This window comes from Rhincodon typus, chromosome 24 (genome assembly GCF_021869965.1).
Source record: "Rhincodon typus isolate 14 chromosome 24, sRhiTyp1.1, whole genome shotgun sequence".
Classification (NCBI taxonomy): domain Eukaryota; kingdom Metazoa; phylum Chordata; class Chondrichthyes; order Orectolobiformes; family Rhincodontidae; genus Rhincodon; species Rhincodon typus.
Window position 1 is genome coordinate 10,006,216 of NC_063355.1, and position 24,910 is coordinate 10,031,125.

At 42.7% G+C, this 24,910-nt stretch overlaps 1 protein-coding gene across 1 annotated transcript; it reads right to left on the reverse strand.

Annotated features, from left to right (window-relative positions):
• Positions 1-9,880: 9,880 nt before the first annotated feature.
• On the reverse strand, positions 9,881-14,809 carry pla2g1b (phospholipase A2, group IB (pancreas)). The gene is made up of 4 exons (XM_048611586.1): positions 14,734-14,809; positions 14,475-14,631; positions 12,574-12,701; positions 9,881-10,002 (listed from the first exon to the last, which is right to left on the reverse strand). Exons 1-4 carry the CDS (start codon positions 14,765-14,767, stop codon positions 9,881-9,883), a joined length of 441 nt encoding a protein of 146 aa, XP_048467543.1. The 5' UTR covers positions 14,768-14,809.
• Between the last annotated feature and the right edge of the window lie 10,101 nt (positions 14,810-24,910).

Sequence of the window (24,910 nt, forward strand, 5' to 3'; positions counted from 1 at the left end):
CAAATACATTACATAAGTTACTCATCAATTGCTAAATAAGGTAGTTTAATGTAGTGAGGAGCTTCAGGGCCAAAGAATTAAGATAAAATGATAATGAAAATATATAATTTTATCCATTGTTTTATGAACTTACTGGTATCATTAAAAGACATGGCCAATAGAGGCTTTACCAGCTGTGAGGTTTAGTCACTATTGGTGAATCATAAAGTATTTTATTTTGCATGAAATTGGTTAATGTGTCAAATATAAATTAAACTTAACATCCTACAACTGAAACAGTAATCCCTTGTTCACCGAGCCATCTCACATCCTGCTGCCAAACAAAACATGACCACCTCATCATCCATACAACACTGTAAGCTCTGTTGCTCATGTGGTTAGCAATTGAAACAAGTTCTACCTGAGTTTTGGGAAGACACATTATCTAAAGGCTTTTCTAGAGTCTCTGTCTCCAATGTAGGTGATAAACCCTTGTCCTGGAACTGGGAGCAGTGACACAACATTTCTCAGGCATCATAGCAGCTTTGCGTGGTGATGCCAAGCTCTGGAAGGAAAACACAACTGATTTATGATCGGTTATTACTATGACTGAGCAGGTTGATTACATGACCAAAATTATGTTTTCACACTGGTCTTTATTTTTCATCTTTACTGGTGACCGTGCCTTTAGCTGCAAAGGGACCTCAGTTTCAAACTCTCTCCCTAAACCTGTTTGCCCCTCTCCTACTTTTAAGCTGCTCCCTACAATCTTTCGACCCAAGATTTGGGTCACAAAGCCTTATATTTCCAAATGATGCTTAGGGTCAAAATTAATCTGATAGCATTTCTGCAAAGCAGCTTGAGATATTTTCATAAGTGCTATATAAAAACAAGCTACTGTTGTTTCTATCATTTATCCACTGGAATTGTACTTTTGTGGGCCAACACTGACAGCTTGCTGCATATCTGGGGGATTTGCACCTTCTGTGATACTTTGCTAGATTGCTTCTAATATCTTGCTAATGGTATTTGATGAGGTTTGGAAAAGGATAGTCCCTTGTTCATTGCTACTGATGATCCACTGTTAGTTTCCCTTAACAGTACAATGTATAAATTAGACTTTGGACCCTTCACTAAGAATCATTCTTCTTAAAATGGAAAGAACTGCGGATACTGTGTTTCAGCAACAAAAACAGAAATTGGCTAAAGCTCAGCAGGTCTGGCAGCATCTGTGAAGAGAATTCCGAGTTCACGTTTTGGGTCGAGTGACCCTTCCTCAGGAATCAGTCTGTTATCTGCACCAGCTTTACTCCTCCAAGATGATGATCTGTGATTGGAATTATTTTCTAAGCTATTCGTTAATGGAATGTGGGTATCCCTGGCAAGACCAGCTTTTATTATCCACTCTTAATTCTTGAAGATGTAGTGGTCCACATTCTTGAACTGGAATTCAACCCACTAACGATGCAGGTCTGGTGTAGTTTGGACAGAAACTTGGAGATAATGGTGTTTCCATAAACTTGCTGCTGTTGTCTTTCTCAGTGCTAGAGACTGTAGATTTAAGAGGCACTATTAAAGATGCTTTTGCAAATGGAGGGTCCAGACCCGAAACGTCAGCTTCCCTGCTCCTCTGCTGCTTGGCCTGCTGTGTTCATCCAACTCTACACCTTGTTATCTCAGATTCTCCAGCATCGGCAGTTCCCACTATCCTTGGCAAATGGATGCTATCCATTGTTGAACTGCAGTGACATTGCACTGGTGGGGGTTCGAATGCCAACAAAGCAGCTTGCTTTATCCTTTAAGATGGTAAATTTCCTGATTGGTGTTGGAGCTGTACTCATTCAGGCAAGTGGAAAATATTCTATCACACTCTGTCTGGTAGTTGGTGTAAAAACCACTGGAATGTCATAAGGTGAGCCTTTCAGCATGGAAAAGCCAAAGTTGCTTCTGTAACCAGAGTATTTGGATGGCTGACCCAGTAAAGTTTTTGGTCAATGGTAACCTCCAGGATTTTATTATTGGGGGATTTCAGTGATGGTAATGTTGTCGAATGTCGAGAGGAGGTGGTGGACTCTTTCCTGTTGGAGATGGTTATTGTTGGGCATTTGTGTGGAATAAATATTATTTGTAACTTAAGAGCCCCTGCCTGATCTTGTGTGGGTCTTATCACATCCAGGCACATGTTGCTTGAGAAGCTGAAAAGTTGCAAATGGAACTGAATACTGTATATTCTACAGTGGACATCTTGACTTCATCTCATTTGATGGAGGGAAGGTCATTGAATGAGAATGCTGATAAAGGTTGGGCACACTGCCCTGGGAAAGCTTGTAATGATGTCCTGGGAATGAGATGAACTGGCATCCCACAATTCCAGCTCTAATCTGTCATCCTGCTACATCCAGTCCATCATAAATGGTGATGAAGAATTAAATACCAAATTGGAAAAAGAGACTCCACAAGCATTCCCATCCTCAATGGGGAAGCCCAGCACATCAGTACACAAGATGAGGAAGAAGCATTTGCATCCACCTTCAGCCAAAGTGTCAGGTGGATGATCCATTTCACCTTCTCCTGCAGTCCTCAGAATCACAAATGGTGGTCTACATCGAATTCTATTCCCTCCACTTGATATCAAGAATTGGCTGAACTGCAAAGGCTATGGACCCTGACAGTATTCTGGCACCTCGTGTTTTAGAACTAGCCATGTTCCAGTACATCTACGACACTGATATTGACCTAGCATTGAAGAACATTTCCCATGTACATCCTGACCACAGAAAGCAGGACAAATCCAACCCAGCTAATTACAGTCCCATCAGTCTTGTCTTGATTATCAACAAAGTGATAGATATTGTCAACAGTGCTATCAAGGGCCATTTAAACAGTAATAACCTGCTCACTGATACTCAGTTTGGGTTCTGCCAAGGCTCCTGACTTCATTATAACCTTGGTCCAAACATGGACAAAGAACATGAACTCAACAGGTGAGGAGAGAGTGACTGCCCTTGACATGAAGGCCACACTTGACTGAATGTGGCATCAAGGAGCCGTAGCAAACTGGGATCAATGGGTATCAGGGAAACCGCTCCACTCATTAGAGTTCTACCTAGAACAAAGGAAGATGGATGTGCTTTTTTGGAGGTCAGTCATCTCAACTCCAGGACATTGCAGGAGTGCAGGAATTCTTCAGGTGTGTCCTTGGTCCAACCATCTTCAGCTGTCTCATCAATGACCTTCTGCCTACCGTAAGGTCAGAGTGTGCAACCATCAGCAAAAATCCCCAATGTATAGTCCCATTTGCAGCTCCTCAGATACTAAAGCAGTCCTTGTCCAAATGGCATGATCTAGACAAGATTCAGGTTTGGGCTGCTAAGTGGCAAATAACTTCCATACCACATAGTGTCAGGTAATGACTATTTCCAACAAGATAGAATCTAACTATCTTCCTTCGACATTCAATTGCATTATGCAGAAACATAAAAACTAGGAATGGGAGTAGGCGATTCAGCACTTCAAACCTGCTCCACCATTTAGAATGATTTATGTCTGACCCTTTCTCTCAACACTGTATTCTCACTTTATCGCCAGCCCTTTTGATGCCTTTATTATCTTAAAAGAAATCTGTCTGCTTCTTGAATATATTCAGTGCCTTGTCCTCCATAACCTTCTGTGGTAGAGAATTCCATAGGATCACTACCCTCTGAGTGAAGAAATGTTTTGTCATCTCAGTCCGAAATGGTCTACCCTATATCCTGAGACTGTTCCATGGTTCTAGACACCCCAGCCAGGGGAAACATCCTTTCTAGTCTGCCCAGCCATGTTAGAATTTTATACATTTCAATCAGATCCCCCTCTGCTCATTCTAAACTCTAGTGAATACAGAGATAGTAGGAACTGCAGATGCTGGAGAATCTGAGATAACAAGGAGTAGAGCTGGATGAACACAGGCCAAGCAGCATCAGAGGAGCAGTAAGGCTGACGTTTCGGGTCTGGACCCTTCTTCAGAATACAGGCCCAAAAACCAATCTCTCTCCTCATATGACAGTCCTTCCATCCTCAGTATCAGCCTAGTGAACCTTACCATTGCTGAGATCCCCATTATCAACATTGTGGACTTACTGTGGACCAGAAACCGAACAGGGCCAGCCATGTAAATTCTGCGGCTACAAGAACAGGTTAGAGGTTGGAAAGTCTGGCCTGAATAGCTCAGCTTCTGACTCTAGGTACTTGCCAGGAGATTATAGCCACAAGTTTCTACAGCTTTGGACAAACGGAAGTGAAATTTACTATACAAAAGTAACACCAGTAAAACCGATGGCAAAATAGATGCAACTTTTCCGCTAATATACAGAATTAATGTGAGGTAAATATGGGGAACAGAAACTCTGTTTGAACATTGCTCGGAGCACATCAAACAGCAATGCAATCAAGACAGATCTTGTGGATTTCTGACCAAAACCCCCTGGACAGAACTGCGGATCTATAAATCTCATTGAAACTTTTTCTCCTCTACAAGGTATTTCAGTTCTTCACTTCAGAAAATCTAGGAACTCCCTCAAAACCTGCTTTGCCATGGACTGCCTCAATGACTGCCCATGTTCTTGGAACTGTACTCCCACAAATCCTTGAGACTACACTCCAGCTTTTCTAAAGACACCTAACTTCACTAAGCTGATACTGCTCAAGAATTTCTCCCAGCTCCAATTGTTTTCAGTTGCACCAAGCAAATTACTACTTGTGGGCTTCCTTCACCCCATGCCCCCCCATTCTCAATTGCAGTGAATTATTAACAGCAATGGCCTAATGTTATTATCACTGGAATTTTAATCTAGAGACCCAGGTGATGTTCTGGGGGCCCGGGTTTGAATCCCGCCACAGCAGATGGCGGAATTTGAATTCAGTGAAATATCTGGAATTAAGAGTCTAATGATGACCATTAATTTGTTGTCGATTGTTGGAAAACCCGTCTGGTTCACTAATGTCCTTTAAGGAAGGAAACCGCCATCCTTACCTGGTCTGGCCTAATGGGGATCCCTCAGCAATGGTAAGGTTCACTAGGCTGATACCCAGGCTACTGGCACTCAGAGGTTTGCTGAAGACCAGGCACCTGCTGAGCCCCAGGCAGGAGAGGACCATATCGTATCGGTACATTTTTGTAATCACTCCATTTAAATAATAGTCTGGCTTTTGATTCTACCGACAAAAGTTTATCCTGATATTAAATTTCATCTCTCAAGTTTTTGCCCACTTGCTTCTTGCAGATTCCTTATGTCTTCATCACAACAAATCCTCACACCTATCTTAATATCATCAGCAAATTTGGTTACAAATTTGGTTCCCTTTTCCAAGTCTTGAATACAGATAGCAAATAATTGAGGGCCTAGGAATGATCCTTGCAATGTTGTGCTAGTTACATATTTCAAAACTGAAAAGACCCAACAATCTGGACTTTCAGTCTTCAGTGTGTTAACCAATCTTCGACCTTTGTGAATACAATAAAGCAATACTGTGAGATCCTGCCTTGTGCAATATAGCATTGAATGCGTTCTGAAAATTCAAATATATTGTATCTACGCTTTATCAACTGTGCTAGTTATATCCTCAGAACTTGAGCAAATTTGTCAAACATGATTTCCCTTTCATGAAACCATGACTCTGATAGTGTTTAGCTTTTCCAAATGCCCTCCTATTTCTTCCTTAATAATGCACTTTCCCAGTGCCAGATGTTAGGCTAAGAGGCCTATAGTTTCCTGGTTTCTCTCCCCGTCCCTTCTTGAACAAGGCTGTCACACTAGCAGCTTTCCAACCTGCTCGAACGCTCCCAATGAGTGCTGGAATATTTTGACCAGTGCCTCTGCAATCTCTGCAGCCATTTCCTTTCAAGCCCCTGGATGCAAACCTCATCAGGTTGGGGTGTGATCAGTTGGCAGATGCCAATGTCCATGGGAGGCTTGAGCATTTGGCTAAACAGCCTTTGATCTATTTTGTGTCGTTAAAAAGTTCCATGAACATTCTACCTCCAGGTATTTAAGCCCTGATGGGATGGGAACCAGGATCCAGGTAAAAGGAGGTGAGACTCAACTGAGCTAATGCGGTTCCAATTGTTTGGACAAGTCTGAGCTCAAGGTGCTTGGGAGCATGAGGCTCTCCCAGCAGGTTCCTGGAAGAAGCCCTCATTCCCAGTGAGGCGGGTGAATAGGCATTGCCAATGCCTGACAGGGTGGCAGTGAGGGGAGGTTACCATCCCCATCTGTAACATGTCACCCAATCCCCACCCTGGATCATTGCCCTCTTCCCAAGTTCTGAGCTTTCCTCTACTCCAAGGCGCAAGGTGCAACAATTTTGGAGGATAATTGTGAGGCATGTGTCCAAGAGTGTATGTGAGCGTTGGCCATTCTGATGGGGATGTGTACATCTTCTCATGGAGACGAGTCATTGGGAACACGTGTATTGACCCCCTGAGGCTGTGCAGGAGAATGTCAGGGAAGTCCAGAGTGTGAGCCACTCTGTTATAGCCTCCTGAGGTCCTGAACCCTCCTAGTGCACTGTCTCTGGGTTGGAGGGAGCACGCCTCTGCTGCTAACTTCCTCAATCACTTCCATCCATTCCTCTAAGAGACTGTCCTTTTTTCACAACCGCCCCCAACACCAACCATTCTTGGGATAATTCACCCCACTGCAGCCCCTCAACTCCTTCATGTGGTCCTCCAGGTGAGAGTGAGGGACCAGGGAGAGCTAATCCAGTTATCTGCTCCACTCCTGCGCTCGCTGCAGCTTGAAAAGTCCAAGTGTTGAGAGGCGTGGCTCTGAAACTATTCCTTTCACAGAAAAGACAAATCAGAATTGGTCTGTGAAAGGAATAGCTTCGAATTAAAGGGAATACCATGTGTTTCAGAGCTGTTTATAGACTACCTCCAGAAAATCTTGCTCAAGGCAGGTGAGTGACACATCTGCCCAGTGGACCATTAGTGGCAATTAACCAGCATTTGGGACCAGATTAGAGATGTCACTGGGATTTTAATGGGTGGTGGATGCCTCATGCCTCATGCATGAGTCTGGGGTTGATGTCGTGGCAGCCGGCAGGGAGGGGTCAGCAAGATCTCCTCCATTTAAGTCCCCCCTCAACCATCAGGAGCCACTTCTTCTACAGGCCTTCAGCTGGAGCCCCATGCCATCCTCCTCAGTGATGGCTGGCAGCTGTGCCCAATATAATTCCATCTGTCCCGGAGGGCACCCCCATCTTAAGCTGCCCTCCCATTCTCCTGCCTTTCCCAGTGGGATTACGAATAAAATGTCTAAGCTATTGGGACTCCTCCTAAGCCAGCCAGGTGTCTACCCCATGCACCATTCTCAGCTAGATGACCCTCCTGGAGGGGGCATCTTAAATGGTTGTTGTTGTAATGGTGCAACTGAATTAAATCTTTAGATGATCACATGGTGTATGGGCTAGCTAGATTCCTGGTGACAATAAGGTAGATTTTCTGCCACCGTCCTCCTTTTAAGATGGGGATCTACAGGGCTTAATTTGTCTAGGGTCTGTCTCTGTGTCTGTCTCTATCTCAGAGGTAGTAATTACAATGAGAGTCAATTCCCAGCTCAGGCCATCAGATTGTTGATTTGTGCTATTTCGGTGCAACCAAAACTGGTAGCCAACATTAGGTACCCAGCTTTAAGGAGAAGAACATATTGAATAAACTGAATTGACTCTGGTGGTGGAGGGGGCTTTGCCAATATATTAGAGTGTGTGAGTGTATGAGACTGTGACTGCAATCCACCACAAAGTATCATCACCTCAATGGTCACTGCATTTGGACCTTCCAGTACGATCCCAACCTGGTTTAATGCAAGGCTCTGCTCTCCGCCCTTTCCCTCATCCAGGACAGGCTAGGGAAGCATAGAAACGGGGGTTTCAATGTGACCATGGATCTGCTACCTCCGGGTCATCGCTACGACCGTAGTTTTAACAGGAGCGCATAATCAATGCCAGGAGCTCAGAAGCAAGCAGTGCATCTAGAGGTGAAAGCTCATCGCGTTTTAACTTGACAGAGAGTCACTTACACTAACCACTCCAATTCCTCTTTGTAGACTCGGTTTCCTTAAAATCGAAAGAACTCTTCAGGACCAAAACTAGCCTTGCACATTCCTATAGTCCAACGTTAATGTCTTGTTTCCGACATCACACAGCTCATATTTCCAATTGGATTCTTTTCCTGTTTACCCTGTATAGGCTGAGATGCCCCTGAAACTGGCCCCTTTCTCCTATGCCCTAAGTAATGGACACCCTGTTTGTGCATATGTACCATTTCATTATCGACAATGGCCACTGAGTAATCTACAAACTGTTTACATGTAATAATTCATTGCATTGTTAAAAGAAATTCCATAAACATCTCATGTTAGATGGCTTTAATTCATTTGGAATAAAACAAGACATTTATTAAAGTTCCATATGTGTGGCTTTAGAGAAAGCTGAAACTTGTGGAATGCAGATAGTAAAGAAAACAAATGAAATGTTGGCTTTTACAGCTAAAGTAATAGAATATAAAGGTAAGGAAGTATTGCTGCAACTGTACAAGGCATTGGTGAGACCGCACCTGGAGTATTGTGCACAGTTTTGGTCCCCTTATTTGAGGAAAGATGTCGTGGCATTGGAAGCAGTTCAGAGGAGATTCACTAGATTGATCCCAGAGATGAGGAATTTGTCTTATGAAGAGAGATTGAACAGTTTAGGCCTATTTTCTCTGGAATTTAGAGTAATGTGGGGAGATCAAATTGAGGTATTCAAGATGATAAAAGGTATGGATAAAATAGACGTGGAGCAGATGCTTCCTCTTATGAGGCATTCTAGGATGAGCGGTCATAGTCTTAGCATAAGGGGTAGCAAATTTAAAACAGAGTTGAGGAGAAACTACTTCTCCCAAAGGGTTGTGAATCTGTGGAATTCGCTACCCCAAAGTGAGGTGGATGCTGAGACAGTGAATAAATTTAAGGAGGAGTTAGACAGATTTTTAATTGGTAATGGGTTTAAGGGTTATGGGGAGAAGACAGGAAAATGGGGGTGAGGAGCAATTCAGCCATGATCAAATGGTGGAGCAGACTTCAATGGACCGAATGGCCTAATTCTGGCCCTATTTCTTATGACCTTATGTTGTGCTGATTAGCAAGATTTAAACTGGCTTGTCAAAAAAAAGCTCTAAATGATGGCAAGTGAAGGTTTTGAAAAGGATTTGAAGGAAATTGACATGTATGATCCCAGATTTAGATTTCTAAGATGGTGAGGGCTTCGCGAGCTGAACTTGCTTTCATTGAAAAGAAGAATGAAGGATACATTGGGGTGGCACGGTGGCTCAGTGGTTAGCACTGCTGCCTCACAGCACCAGGGACCCGGGTTCGATTCCACCCTCAGGTGACTGTCTGTGCGGAGTTTGCACATTCTCCCTGTGTCTGAGTCTGGGTGCTCTGGTTTGCTCCCACAGTCCAAAGATGTGCAGGTTTGATGGATTGGCCATGGTAGAGTGTCCAGGGATGTGCAGACCACATGGATTAGCCATGGGAAATGCAGGGTTATAGGGATGGGGTGGGTCTGGTTGGAACATTCTTCAGAGGGTCAATGTGACTTCATGGGCCAATTAGCCTGCTTCCACACTGTAGTGATTCTACTTGATCCAGGTCTTCAGAATGCTGAAGGCACAGATAATGCCCAATGTAAATGTGACATTGGTCAAAGACTACAAGCACAGAACATACAGTTTTGGATTTAAATGCGATTACAATTTGTAAAAAACAGGGTGAGTACGAAAATCAAAGATATTTATAGCTTCGAAATAGACTGCATAGACACTATATAGAAGGAAAATATATTTCATATTTCAAAGTAACACCTGGTTAACAACATTCATTTCCTATTTACAGTATTGAGGCTGGTCCAGGTTCTTATACTGACGATTGTATTTTGCCATTGAGAAGCAGATGGCTGCCTTACGGTCACATTCACAGACAAACATCATACAGGGACTATTTTTGCCTGAAAGAAATAAACACGGCAAAATATCAGTGATTCGTTTGGAAACCACTTGTATCAATGGGTTCTTGAAGGGTATTGCACGTGGGAACTGTGACATGGAAGAGATTCCATGCTCTGTGAATTCTCCCTGCCACCCTGTGATGGATGTTTCTCCACAGGAAGGATCAACACCTTGAGTGCTCCTCGACATTTGCTGCTGTGACAGAGACCGACAGCAATTCATAAACATTGTGCCCGATCCACGACCTTGTTCATCACCCATTCACTTCTATCCTGTCAAGGATGGGCCTTCCCCACATTAATAAACAATGGGACCCAGAGAAACACTTCCATTTGTGGGAATATCAAAACAAAGCACTGTGAGTATATAATAGGCAACAATAAATAGAGAATCCAGGGCAAACATCTGAAAAATTGCTGAGTGTGCAGAACATAAAGTAGTTGAGGCAAACAGAAAAGATGCATTTAAGGGGATGCTAGGTAAGTATATGATGGAGAAAGGGACATTTATCCATAGATTTGAATGTAGAAGGGTGTGTGGAACATAAACACTCATGTAGCCTATTCGGAGCGAACAGTCTGACAAGTGATGCTGGGACCCAAGTGTTAACCAGCAGGTCTCCAGGCCCGTACAATGCAATTGTACAATACATGCATACATACACCTACGCACCTTGCAGTTCGGTTGGCTGGACAGTTGCTATGGTTATGAGTGGTGCTAAGAGAACGGGATCCAATCTCTGCTCTGGCCGAGGTAGGTTCAAGACTTGCCCCATTCCCTGTCTCTGATGGGCAACGTGCAGCATCAGGTTTTTTATTCATTAGCTAATTGAGTTAATTGTTAAAAAAAAAGGTTGAATACTGCTTGGGTTTTCTTGGAGAGGGACCATGTGGCATCTACCTTTACATTTGAGACTTTTCAAGATAGAGACCTTTACATTTGAGACTTTTCAAGATAGAGACGAGAGTGCATTATCTCCCCTTCCAAAACTATTTTGATTTAGGCCCCTCCTGGTTTCCCCATTTTGGTTTGTTGACTCTCAATCTTGTCACACCTCCCCTTGGTGGGCGGTGGATGTAATTTGTTGAATTGGTCATTTATTTACTCAATGAGGGGGGATTTATTTAAAAAGAGCTGAATTCTTGGTCGGAGATTGCATCCCCTTTTTAGTTTATTTTTTAAAAAAAAGCTTTTATCATCTTTTCCGTTTCACTTTGGCCCCACACTCCTGACCTTTCGGCAGCTGGTTGTAGAGTGGGGTAGGCATGTTGGCAAATCTCCTTGGGACTCAAACAGCCACTAACAGTTTCTGGCCTTGGAAGGGGGTCACAGTCTCCCAGCCTGCTCTCTGTTACCCTTGGAGAGAGATAGGTGGGCACTGCAGGAGCTGGGTACATCAACTCCCATAATATTTTGATTTAACGTCTGATTCAATGCCTCTAGTCATAGTCATAGAGTCAGACAGCCATACAGCATGCGAACAGGCCTTTTGGCCCAACATGTCCATCCTAAAACTGAACAAATCCCATTTGCCCGTGTTTGGCCTATATCCCTCTCAACCTTTCCTATCCATGCACCTGCCCAAATGTCTTTTAAATGTACTGACCTCCACACTTCCTCTGGCAGTTTGTTCCACACATGAACCATCCTCTTGTGTGAAAAAGTTTTCCCCTCAGGTCCCTTTTAAATCTTGGCCCTCTCACTTTAACCCTATGCCCCCTAGTTTTGGACTCCCTTACCATGGGGAAAAACCTTGGCTATTCATCCGATCCATACCGCTCACGATTTTATAAATCTCTGTAAGGTCACCTCTCAGCGTCCTATGATCCAGGGAAAAACATCCCAGCCTCTCCTTGTAACTCAATGCATAGTGAGTAGTTCTGTTTTTAATTTAGTTTGTTTAAAAAAAAAAGCTGAACTCTTCCCCAATGGGTGTTGACTTCTGGATGGGATAAGGTCAGAAGGGGAAGGTGAAACTTATTTTGTACTATACTACGGATTTACACAAATTCGTTCTCAATCTCTGAATGTCTTTTGCAAGTTGGCTCCAGACCTGGCTCGTGCCGTGGCTAAGCCAGATGGAGTATTGAGGAATGGAGTTAAGAATGTTAGAGTTGAAAACACAATCTTGGTTGACCAGCTCTTCAAAATGTTTTCTCCAGCAAGCACTGACTGCCTCCCTGTCATTGTTGAATTCCTTTCCATGTGTGACTTTCAGGGGGATGTGCTCTTAAAGTGCCTGATGAAGAGACATCGAGGCTCGAGACATTAGTGAGCTGTCTCTCCATAGATGCTGCCTGACCTGCTGTGATTTGCAGCATTATTTGTTTCCAGTGCGGATTCCAGCATCTGCAATAATTTGTTCCAACATTAAGTAACAAGTGACAGGCATGTTTCTTACAGTAGTACAGTAACTGCACTTCCAAAGTATTTAATTGACTGTGAAGTGCTTTGGGTCATCCTGACGCAGTGAAAGGCACTACATAAATGCAACTACTTTGTTTCATTTGAACCTGATTTCTGCAGAATAGCATTTGTACAATATTTAGAGGCACCCAATTTGTACTTACTGATGCACGTAACAGTGTTCTCAGAACAGGTATAACTGTAGATGATGGTGTAAGGATTGTCAAAGATTGGCCAGCACTCCTTTAGCTTCAAGGCCTCACTGTAACAGTTATCATGGATTTGACAGCACCTGTTAAAGCATAGATAACATCTCAGTTGATGCCATGTGCTTGACTTTACAGATCACTAAATTAAAGCTTCACCCACCAGCCACAGGGTAGATATTTTTATTTATTATTAGATATGTTATAGCACACCTCTGGATCCGGTGTGACTTAAACCCAGGACTTGTGGCCTTGGGGGTCAGGGACACTACCACCGCATCACAAGAACCAGATTTGGTTAGGCCATGACATTTGAGTTTCATGTAATTCATTGTGGGTTTCCATATTTACGTGGTGCCACACTGTAAAGTGTGGATGGGAGTCACCGTGGAATGTGCTTCCTGGGAACCAAGATCTCCCAGAATCTGGGGAGAGTTATATAGTCAAACAGCACAGAAATAGACCCTTCAGTCCAACTCATCCATGCCAACCAGACACCCGAATCTGACCTAGTCCCATTTGCCAGCATTTGGCCCGTATCCCTCTAAACCCTTCCTATTCACATGCCCATCTAGATGCCTTTTAAATCTTATAATTATACCAGCCTCCACCACTTCATCTGGCAGCTCATTCCATACACGCACCACTCTCTGCATGAGAAAAGTACCCCTCAAGTCCCTTTTAAATCTTTCCCCTCTCATCTTAAACCTATGCCCTCTTGGTTTGGACTCCCCTACCCTGGGAAAAAGACCTTGTCTATTCACCCTATCTATGCCCCTCATGATTTGATAAACCTCTATTTGGTCCCCCCCTTAGCCTCCGATGCTCCAGGGAATATAGCCCCAGACTATCCAGCCTCTCCCTATAGCTCAAACCGTCCAACCCCAGCAACATCCTTGTAAATATTTTCTGCACTCTCTGAAGTTTAACAACATCCTTCCTATAGATGGGCAACCAGAATTGAACGCAGTACTCCAAACGTGGCCTCATCAATGTCCTGTAGAGCTGCAACACGTTGTCCTGTAGAGCTGCAACATGACATCCCAACTCTTATACTCAATATTATGACCAATGAAGACAAGTGTACCAAACGCCTTCTCCACTATCCTATCTACCTGCAACTCCAATTTCAAGGAACTATGAACCTGCACCCAAGGTCTCTGTGTTCAGCAACATTCCCCAGGACCTTATTACTAAGTGTATAAGTCCTGCCCTGATTTGCCTTTCCAAAATGCAGCACTCCTCATTTATCCAAATTAAACTCTACCTGCTGCTCCTCAGCCCATTGGCCCATCTGAACAAGATCCTGTTGTACTCTGAGGTAAGCTCCTTCGCTGTCCCCTTTATCTTCAGCTCTGGTGTCATCTGCAAATGTACTAACCATGCCTCCTATATTCGCATCCAAATTGATTATATAAATGACTAAAGAAAGGTGGCAAGGAATTTCCCAGCTTTCCCTTGATAATTCCACTGTATTCTCTCCTCTCTGAGCAGCCTATTTCTAATTCTTGTGTTCATGGTTTTTTTGCCACTCCCTGCAATTTTATGTAGGGGAGGATTGGAGATAAGAAATTACATTACTCCAACATGCAATAGTTTCAATCAACTGTTTAGTCTTTCCCTCCCCTTGCATTTTCTTATGTTCTCACTAAGGTCTGTGCACTCTCCTATGACATGCCACATCTTTCAAAAGCATATCTTTCGCAATGCATTGGAAAACAAGAACAGGGAAAGCATGCTCCATGCAGTTTAAATCAGTTTAAGATTGTCGAAGCAAGTGCTAGATCCGCACCCACGTTTTTATTTTGGCAAAAGGGAGGTTGAAGTTGAGAGTGTGAACACACTTGTTGTCGACCTACTTGTCCAGTTCATCCACGGGGGTCCCAGATCCCCCAAATCCGCAGTAACAGCCGTAGTTACTGAAATCCAGCAAGGGGTGACTGCCTGGAATGCTGCACAGAATCACATGGTGGAACTGCCAGAGGGCTCTGGGCTGACTGGCCTTGCTGCCAGCTGCTACAATAGGGGAAAGAGGAACAGGTGTCAATTTCAACCAGGAGTGATGGCCAGACATCCAAAACAAAGGCGTGAAACAGACGAGAAACTCCCTGGAGTTACCTGCCAGGAGGACCACAACCAGCAGCGAGAACATCCTTCTGAAGCAAATCTCCACCAAAGCTCTCGACCTGAAATTTTCCAAAGGAAACAAAACATGCGCTACAGGATACTCAGCAGGTTCCGTGGAGAGAGAGACAGGGTTAAAGTTTCAGGTCAGAACTGGCAAACTGTCTTTATTTTCTGTACCTCGGTGCCGGGATGTGGTTTTTGTCCAAAGGTTCACTCTCTGATCTTTGTAAGGGCGGTACAGCCTTGATAAAGCAAAAAAAGATGCATTTGCATTCTTGGGTTTTGTGATAAAACAGGATTGATAAAGACAGTTGTTCCTGTTGCTTGCAATATAACCTCGCCTATTGGCACACTTTGCTGAACTGACACATACCAGGAGCTGTGCTTCAGAGGGAAATTGGGTTGTCGGTGATGGTTCAGGGAAACTGGGAGTGTAAGTGTTACAATCCCCTTAAATATCCATAACCTTTACAAATGTATCATCATATCCAGTGCCTGGCTGGAAACCAGGAGCAGGAGTAGAGCACTCACACCTTTACAGCCTACTCTGTCATTCAATGTAATCATGGCTGATCCTCTCTCTCAACACTATTCTCGCTTTCCCTCCATTCCCTTTGCTGCCTTTATTATCTAAAACAATCTCTCTTTCTTGAATATTTTCAGTGCATTGTCCTCCACAACCTTCTATGGTAGAGAATGCCACAGGATCACTACCCTGTAAGTAAATAAGTCATTGCTTATCTGAGTCCAAAATGGCGTACTCTGTATCCTGAGACCCTGTGCCCTGGTTCTAGACTCCCCAGCCAGGGGAAACATCCTTTCTGCATTTGTCCAGCCCTGTTAGAATTTTACACATTTCAATCAGATCCCCCTCCTTCTAAACTCTAGTGACTAAAGGCCTAGTCGAACCAATCTCTCCTCACAGGATAGTCCTGCCATCCCCAGTATCAGCCTTGTGATCTTTTGCTGCGCTCCCTCCTTGGCAAGTATATCCTGTTTTAGGTAGGGACACCAAAGCTACGCACAATACTCCAGGTGTGGTCTCACCAAAGCCCTGTATAACTGCAGTAAGACATTCCTACTTCTGAACTCCATTCTCTTGAAGGACTACATGACAAGATTTCACATTTTATGGTATTTACTGTAATAAACATAATAGAAGCAATATTATCTAAATACTATTCCCCGGGGAATTTATTGTCTAAACTCTTAAACTGGTAAAATATCTCCCCCCCCGCACTGTTATAATTAACTCTGTTCCTTAAGTGGAAACATCATTTTCCAGAAACCAGTCAAAAATTATTCTCAACTCCCAAGATATGGTTTTCTATTCCAGTTGAATGAGTTCCAATCCCCGAACAGATTTCCCCACAAGGCCAGAGGACTTGGAGACCCTTTCTTCTAGTCAACCTGGGTGAATTTTCCAATCTGGTTTAAATCATCTGTTATGACTGAGGGAAGAAATGAGCTGGTAATCAATCCTAGTACTCCACAAGGCAGATCAAAAGTGTAATTTATTTAATTACCAAAATGGTCAATTTGTACTTCTTCATTAATTATCAAGAACAAAATAAACTTTCACCAGGTTTCTTCAATAAACTCAAAAAGAACTTATTTATTAGAAACAAACTTACTCTTTACACAAGTTGTGAAACTGGTTATCCCTTGCTACTATGCAGAATTTAATTATATCCCTCTTACTCCTAGCATACACAGACAACATGTATCAGCAGAGATATTGAGTTTGGTAAATAAAGGTGAAAAAGGAGCAACACCATTGTAGGTCAAGGGTACAAACTGAGAAGATAGAATGGGTTAACTTGCCACAATTCCTTTGATTTCCTGTTAATGAGAATAAATTGCTGACAGTTGCAGAATAATGGAAGATCTTCAGGCCAGGATTTATATTCAGGTGGGAAACTGTTAGGTCTCTCAATATTTGAAACTTTAAAAAGTTTTCAAACTATTACTTATACTTCACACTACTTTGCTTTAAGTTTTGTCTCGTACTGATTGATAGAGAGAGAGAGAGAGAACTGATTTCTGCTGCAAACTCTTCCAACTACTCATATCTAAGTCTGAAAACATAGCACATCAGTCCAGAGGCTGTTGCTAGGCAGTGAATTGCGCAAATCCCAGGGGTTTACCAATAGTTAAGGACCATGAAATATACCTTTGATTTCTCTCAAAAGCTCCGGTGGACTCTTCTTCCAAGATTACTTTTTTTTTTCAGTAAATAACAGTTCTGTTTGACATTTCAATTTTTCATTTCTAAGAAATCATATGATAAAGCTTCTTCAACCCAGAAATGTCCAAAGGTTTCCATATTCCAGGTTTTCACATTCCACAAGTATATATGTATCCCTAATAGCTCGCATAACTTTCAATCTCCCAATGCAAGCTCCGACCTGAATTCTACATTTTCTCTGCTTCAGATACAAAATAAGCTGCCCCTATCTTCCTTATCTCCCAGATTCTTGCAGAATAACCTATCGTGAGGTACAGGGATATCTCTATGAACTGAAACTGCATCGGCTTTCTATGGCCTATTTCTCTCTCAAAGTCTATTCCCGTGAAGGAAATGCTGACTAACTATCTTTTAAATCACAATTCCTTTTTATCCATCTGAACAGGCAGGTAGGGTCTCGGTTTAATGGCTCACCCAAAAGACAGCACCTCCAGCATTACAGGGCTTCCTCCACTACTACAATGGAATGTTAAGCTGATAATTGTACAATCTTCAGTGCCATTTATCACTCCTCAGTTACTGAAGCAGTCTCTGTCCAAATGCAGCAAAACCTGAACAATACCCAGGCTTGGGTTGACAACTGGCAAGTAACAGTTGTGCCACGCAAGTGCTGGGTAATGACCACCCCCAACAAGAAATAATCTATCCATCGCCCTTGACATTCAACAGCATTACCATTGCTGAACCCCCCTCCCAAATATCAATATCCTGGGGCTTACCGTTATGCTACAACAGCAGGTCACAGGCTAGGAATCCTACAGTGAGTTACTCCTGCTTCAGCCCATATGCCATTCACAAGGCACAAGTCAGGAGTGTGCTGGAATACTCCCCACTTGCCTGGATGGGTACAGCACCAACAACACGCAAGAGGCTTGACACCATCCAGGACCAAACAGCCCACTTGATTGGTACCACATCCACAAACACCCATTCCTTGCACCACCAACGCTCAGTAGTAGCAGGGTGTACTATTTACAAGATGCACTGCAGAAATCCACCAAAGATCCACAGACAGCACCTCCCAAACTCTCAATTACCATCATCTAGAAGGACAAGGACAGCAGATAGAGGGGAACATCATTAGCTGCAAGTTCTACTCCAGGCCACTCACCATCCTGACGTGGAAATATATCGCCCTTCCTTTGGGGGCACTGGGTCAAAATCCCAGAACTCCTCCCATAACGACATTGTGGGTATATCGACAGCAAACAGAGTGCAGCAGTTCAAAAAGGTAGCTCATCGCCACCTTCTGAAGGGCAGATAGAGATAGGCAACAAATGCTGACCCAGCCAGTGATGCCCATATCCAGGAATGCATTAAAAAATACCTAGCCTGAATAGGCCCTATTACACACTGGCCACCTGATCACTACTCCAATCTGACCTAACAAACCTCTGACCACCCAACTGGGACAGGCTACCTTCCAGCCCAATGCAACCTTACTGCCCCCAAAAACCTAGTTACCCACCCAGCTACTAACCCACTCCTTCACCTGCCCAGTATACCTCTACACACTTACCCATCTATCCATCTCACTTATCTGCCCAGTCACTCTGGTACTCACCTCACTCTCTACCCATTCACCCATCTACATAATTACCCACCTCACTACCAAGCCAATTATTCACTTTCCCACCTCACACACCTTCTCATTCACTCCCCTATCTGCCTCACACATCTACACAGCCAACCACAAACCCACCATTGACTCACAACCCCCTGACTCACCCATTCATGTATCCATGCACTAATCCACACTCACTGACAGGACCTTAAACGTACCTTCGTATATAGTTACTGCTGTAAGAATGGAACATGTCCTCTCTTCCCTGACCTTACTCTCTGCCAGTGGTGTTCTCTAGCTAGTACTCTGTTGTGCAATTCTTCGATGACCAAGATCAGAAGATCCTGTGCATTGCAGCTGCTTGGAAGGTTCAAGCCAGACCTTACAAAAAAATAGTCACTGTTCCATATCTATTTTCCCCTTATTGAAAGGTGCTGACTTCTCACTGGAATAGTCACCCACAGGTTACAAATGCCCTGGGTATTTCACTAGTGTGCCATGCCCATTAATGGGACACTATTCTGCTGGCAATCACAATGCTGCCAACAACTTGCATTTATAGAGTTAACGTTGTTATTGTATCAAAATCTCTCAAAGCAGGAGCATTGTGAGATAAAAGTTGCCAAAAGTGTTGTTCTACAAGTAGCAGTCACCCCATAAGTGTAACAAGTGTTAATATTCTTTCCCCCATTGCTGCTGACATTGGGATTGGACCCTGACTTCACTAGGTTCAGCTACAGACTGGTTTCTAACCAGAGACTTGCTGTCCAAAGCTGAAGTACATTTCCCATTGCTTCTAGATCTGTGGGCTCAGGCGTGCAGGTTGTGATCAACTAGTTGACTGCAGGGTCTCTGGCAGTCGATCCCTCCACCCACCTGCATTCCCTGACCATGCCTGTCAGTCGTGCATGGTGTCTGCTTCTGGAAACCATGTAACTAGAGAAAGGGTGCACACTCTTAACAAGCTTTACCAGTTTACAATATCTTGTTACAATTTGTTCCAAATGGGGGTGAAGCATGTTTTGTGGTGGCAATGCAAACAAGTGAATAAGAAGTATACTAGGAATTGATGTGTGAAGCCAGTATATTGCAGTACTAGAAAAATAGGAGACTATTCAGCTCATCAAGTCAATGCAGACTCTCTGAAAAAGCGGCTTAGCTACTCCCAGTCCTCTGCCCAATCCCTGTAAATGCGCATATTATTTTCTTAAGCAGTTTATTTAATAAAACAATGTTGGACAAACAAAAATTATGGGAAACTCTGTCGCACCTTACATCCAACACGAGTTAACCAGCATCCCCAGGAACAGATTGCGACCAGAGAAGAGTGTATACACTTGAAAGCAGCAGAAACATTCCAGATGTTCCAGAGGTGTGGATCCAGGAGCCTTCCTGCAGCATTGCCAGCAGAGTGCCATCATGAATTGCAAAGGGAAGTAACAATGAGTGACAAACCTGAACTATCTAAAAAGAAAACAAAAATGAACAATTTCCATGAAGAATGGGAAAAGAACTTCTGTTCACAAGTGTAAAAGATAAGAGTGTTTGCATCATATGCCAGCAAAGTATATTGATATGTAGAAGGGTGAATTTGGAATGACACCATACAACAATGCAAGGTAGTATACTGTTCAAGGGAAATCTTCGGACAAAGAAAGTTGACGAGCTGAACAGAGTTTTGGAAGCTCAAGTCTTTTTATTTCTAAACCAGCATTAGAAGGTTAAGCCTGCAGTGAAGCATCATTTCATGCTTGCCATCTCTGGAAAAACACAAGAAATCGTTCAGTCGAAGAAGTAATCAAAGCAGTATGGCTATGGCTGCTGACTCTTTATACAATGTTTTTAAAAGCACAGAAGAAATAATAACAGCAATCCAGAACATGTTAATTGGTGCTTCCACAGCAGCTAGGCGAGTAAAATCTTTGAAGACATCTATCAGCAACTACAGCAGCACCTGAAGGACTGTGAATGCTTCTCACTGCAGTTTGCCCAATCCATCAACATAGACAAACAAATTTTTTTTGTGTGCAAGGTGTTTAAGGATATAACAACGACAGAGCATCTTTTCACCCATTTGCCACTTAAAGACAGAACACAGGGTGACGATAACTACCACAAATTCAAAAGGTAGAGGCTTGAGAAAAACATTCCAGTCAAGAGCCACCTTCCATCACAAAGTGATGGTGCACTAGATATGCTTGGCGCAAATTTTGCAAAAATGATCGTGATTTCCCCTCTTTTGTCAATTACCACTGTAATAATTTCACCAACAAGCAATAATGCGTAGAAGTATGGACTTTTCTCATGTAATTAAAGTTGTTAAAATAGTAAACACAATTCAGCACCACTTGTTTAAATCCTTAGTTGATGAACTCAATGCTGCCTGCGGTGATTGTGTATGCTGATGTGAGGTGGTTAAGTGGAGGGGAGGTCCTGTGCAGATTTTTAGATCTGGTGCCTGAAATCATCAGTTTTCTTAATTCAGGGAGTGAAGCTTGCAGTGAGGTGTTAGATAGTGCATGTCTGTTCGACCTCACATTATTTACAGACAGAACGTCAAAACTGAACGAGCTGAACTGCGAACTGCATTGAAAGGACAGATGTTTAGCACATATGATCAGTGCTGTGAATGCATTTAAATTGAAATTTTATCTGTGGTCCATTCAATTTAAAAATAAAATGTTGCAACACTTCCTGAGTCTGGAGAAAATACCCAGAAAACATCGATGCACACCTGAGGAAGTTAGCAGAGAAACTCAAAACAGGCGATTTCTGGATTTAAATGTAATGGAACTTATTGTCATGTTAGTCTCAGGTCCATACTTCAAGCAGACAGTGATGGTTTGGCTGCAAAATTCCTTAAGGTGTTTGATTTACAAAGCAGTGGAGTTACATGGAGATAGTTATAACGCAAAATGATAATGAATCAAGAATCAGATCAAGGGCTGAGAGATTTGGAGACTCAGAAAAATATCTATTTCCATTCTTTGCTTTTAAAAAAGCTGACTTTGTTGTTTCACAGAAGTGTTTGGAGGTATTCCCCGAAATAAAGATAATCAAGTACAAGTGTCACACCTACATTGCAGATATCCATTTCACACACAATATATAACAAGCATACTTAAACTACAATCCAGACTTCAAAGCATTGGTAGATAATGTGCAGTCACATTGCCATACCAAGACTTGGTGAGAAGATGACAAATTTTAGATTTATAGACCGGTAAAAATAAACGGTTTATTCTACATTTTGTTTGATGTAGATCCTGGGACGCACTTAAATTCAAGTAATCTTGTCCTTAAAAAGGTTAGAGACAACTGTTCCAGGTCTCTTGGTGACTTGTTTTCTCTCTTCTACATCCTAATCTGCACCCTTTCCTCTTGCTATTACAGCCACTTTTAATTTCAGCTGCCTCACGTAGTCTTCTTTCCCAAATCCTAAGCCCTTCTGTTCAGTCTGCCTTGACCTTCCTATTCTCTACCACCATCTCAGGCTTAACACCCTCTTGAATAAATATTGCAGTATTCTTTTGTTCTTCACTTGACATGCCGGGAAGGTCCACTGCCTCCTTGCTCCATCTTCTTGTTAAAGCTACCTTTAATTTGGCTACTTAATAAGAAATCTTGCAGACAATCAAGTACTGAAACAATGATTTAAATTTTATTACATGTAGCAACTAAAATAAGACCCCTCAAGTATGCAAGTTAAGCCTCACAGCTCAATTTGGCTATTACCCGATTAATGATGGAATCTGGCCAGGATTCCACCAACAGTGTCTGTGTTTGGAAAGACCCAGGGTTTGATCCTTCTGCAGTGCAGTTCTGCTACTAACTTGTTCTGGTGTTGCATTCTTTTACAATTTTCTCTCTTTCAAGTTTGTAATGTGACATTACAGATGATTCAATAGATTCTCTCATCACCAACATCGATTATCCTTTTAGAGACCTCATGCTTGTAGCTTGCCTTCTAATCAGAAGTAGCTCCTCTGTTCTTTGTTACATTCGAGGTTAGCTGTCAGTTTAAAACAAGAGGTTTTCCTGTAATTAAACCCTTAACTTCTTCTGCAGGGCAATCCTTATTCTTTGTGGCAATGAATAATCCTGTTTATCAAGCAGCTGTCAAAGCTGTTGTTATCTCTTTTCTCCCAGGAAACAGATTATGTTGCTTCAATTCTTTTCCAGGAGCTAGCTAATTCACATGCTGCTGTGCATTCTTTCTTTATAACAGTGTCTCCTTGTCTGTTCCATCTCGAGAAACTGTTTATTCCAGAACTATTGCCGATTCTTTCAATCCGTAAACAGTTATTAAAGTTGTGACATTTACACTGTCACACTGCTCTCTGGCTTGTTTTCCGACTCACCGTGCCCTCTGGGAGGTGAGTTGTCTAAATCCTACCTGTCCTAACCACCCTTCCCAGCGTTAATCTTGTGGACTCTGCCAGGAGCCCACCTATTACCCTTTCCAAATCTCTTCCTTAATTGTCAGTTAACTTGAATCAAATGCCTTAATATCCATGAATCAAAAACAGCAAATAGATCCATGTCAACTAAGTGAGCATTTGTTTATTGAGTTGGTTGTGCTTTCATGTGAAGAGTGAATCACAAGCTTCTGGGTTCAAGTCCAGTGCAGGGGTTGAGCATAAAACTGAGGCTGACACTGAGAGTGCTGCATTTTTTGGAGGTACCATCCACCTGCTCAGGTACAGCAAGGAATTCTTCTTGGTATCCTAAAATCATAGAATGGTTACAGCACAGGCAGTGGCCATTCAGTCTATCAAATCTGTACTGACTCTGCACTGAGCACTTCACCCAACAATCCAATTCTCTCTTGAAAACCTTGATTGAATCTGCTCGTACCGTAATCTCAGGTAATGCATTCCACTCACTGCATGAGAACACTTTTCCTCAAAGCACCCTCTCCCTCTGTCAGACAAGTTATTTTTTTCCCTTCCTAAATTCACTAAAAATCATAGAAAACATCTATTAAAATGATAACAACCATTGTTGGCTCCTGGTTACAAATAGCAGGCTCTATATATGTGAAGTCACTGGTATTAAGAGGAGGAATGGTATAATGCAGTGTTAGTTGTAAGAACCAATAGATGATGCCACGAGCTTATGTGTTCAATATGAAGACAGCAGCTGAACTGACATGCAGTAACCACACAATCCCAGTGTGCAAGCTAGCCATTCAGCCCATTGAGTCCATACCGATCCTTCGATGACCATCCCACTCAGACCCAACATCCCATCCCATCCCATCCCAGTAATCGCTGACAGCCTGGTTGAGTTCCTGAACTTCAGTTTCTCCTGCCTACAATTTCCCATGATCTTCAAGGAAAACAAATAATCACATTTACACAAGAGCTTTTGAATGCTTGCAGTTTCTGCTATTGAATCTTTATTTGCTTTACAGCATTGACAAAGACTCTAGTGGCTGCCCTACCCTTGCCTTGGTTTGATGATTTGTCATTTGGAGATCTCCTGTATCACGTTTTATCTTCTCCTCTTAGGATTGATGTGTTTTGCTTCCAGACCTCAGCTTCACTAAACATCTCGATGGCTTTCTCGTGAGTCAGATCTTTTATGGACTGTAATAAATATCTCCACCAGACTGTAGAGATCATTATTGAAATTGTCCATGTTGCATCTTGACCTTTCAAGAATTTTATTAGATTGAAGGTTGAAATATTTATTAATGGCTTCCAAGACCCTTTCAAATCTGTTCGGTGCTTCATTTAACACTAGGCAAACAATAAGACCATCCACTAAACTCCCAATCATGTAGTTACCCACTGTTGCCAACTTGTTGTGTGTTGGTTTCTTCAAGTCTGAAGTGGTCTAGTGTGGATTAAAATGTCCACCTCCCTGGTCTAAGCAGAAGAGGCTGTTGAGTAAACAAGTATATTGCATCCTTGCAACTATTTACAGCGTACACAAATATAATCAACATTACTACAACTCTAGCCAAAGGTCTGTCTCCTACAGCTCCTCCTTTCATCTCTGACCAAGTCCCCATGATATCATTACAGTGGGTGGTGCTCGTGCACTCAATCAGGGATTAACCCTTTCAGATTCATATGCAATAAGGAAGATTCCAATTTGAAGGGTGCTAAAGTAATTGACTATGAAACAGACAGCAGAAACTTCAGAAATCCAGCCACTGTTCAGGCTCCCCAATATCAAACCCGTAATTATTAAAAACCACATTGCTGTAAAAACTCAGCAGGCCTGGCAGCATCTGTGAAGAAAAAAAAATCAGAGTTAACGTTTCGGGTCCGGTGACCCTTCCTCAGAAGGCCTGGTTTCATACATAGAACATAGAACTGTACAGCACAGTACAGGCCCTTCGGCCC

Bases quoted from the DNA above. Each gene is read 5' to 3' on its own strand.
- pla2g1b (XM_048611586.1), bottom strand. From the start codon at position 14,767: ATGTTCTCGCTGCTGGTTGTGGTCCTCCTGGCAG. The intron at 12,702-14,474 runs GTAGGTCGACAA...ATGCTTTAACAG, and splicing joins CCCGTGGATGAACTGGACAA to GTGCTGTCAAATCCATGATA. The intron at 10,003-12,573 runs GTAAGTACAAAT...TATTTCTTTCAG, and splicing joins GAACACTGTTACGTGCATCA to GCAAAAATAGTCCCTGTATG.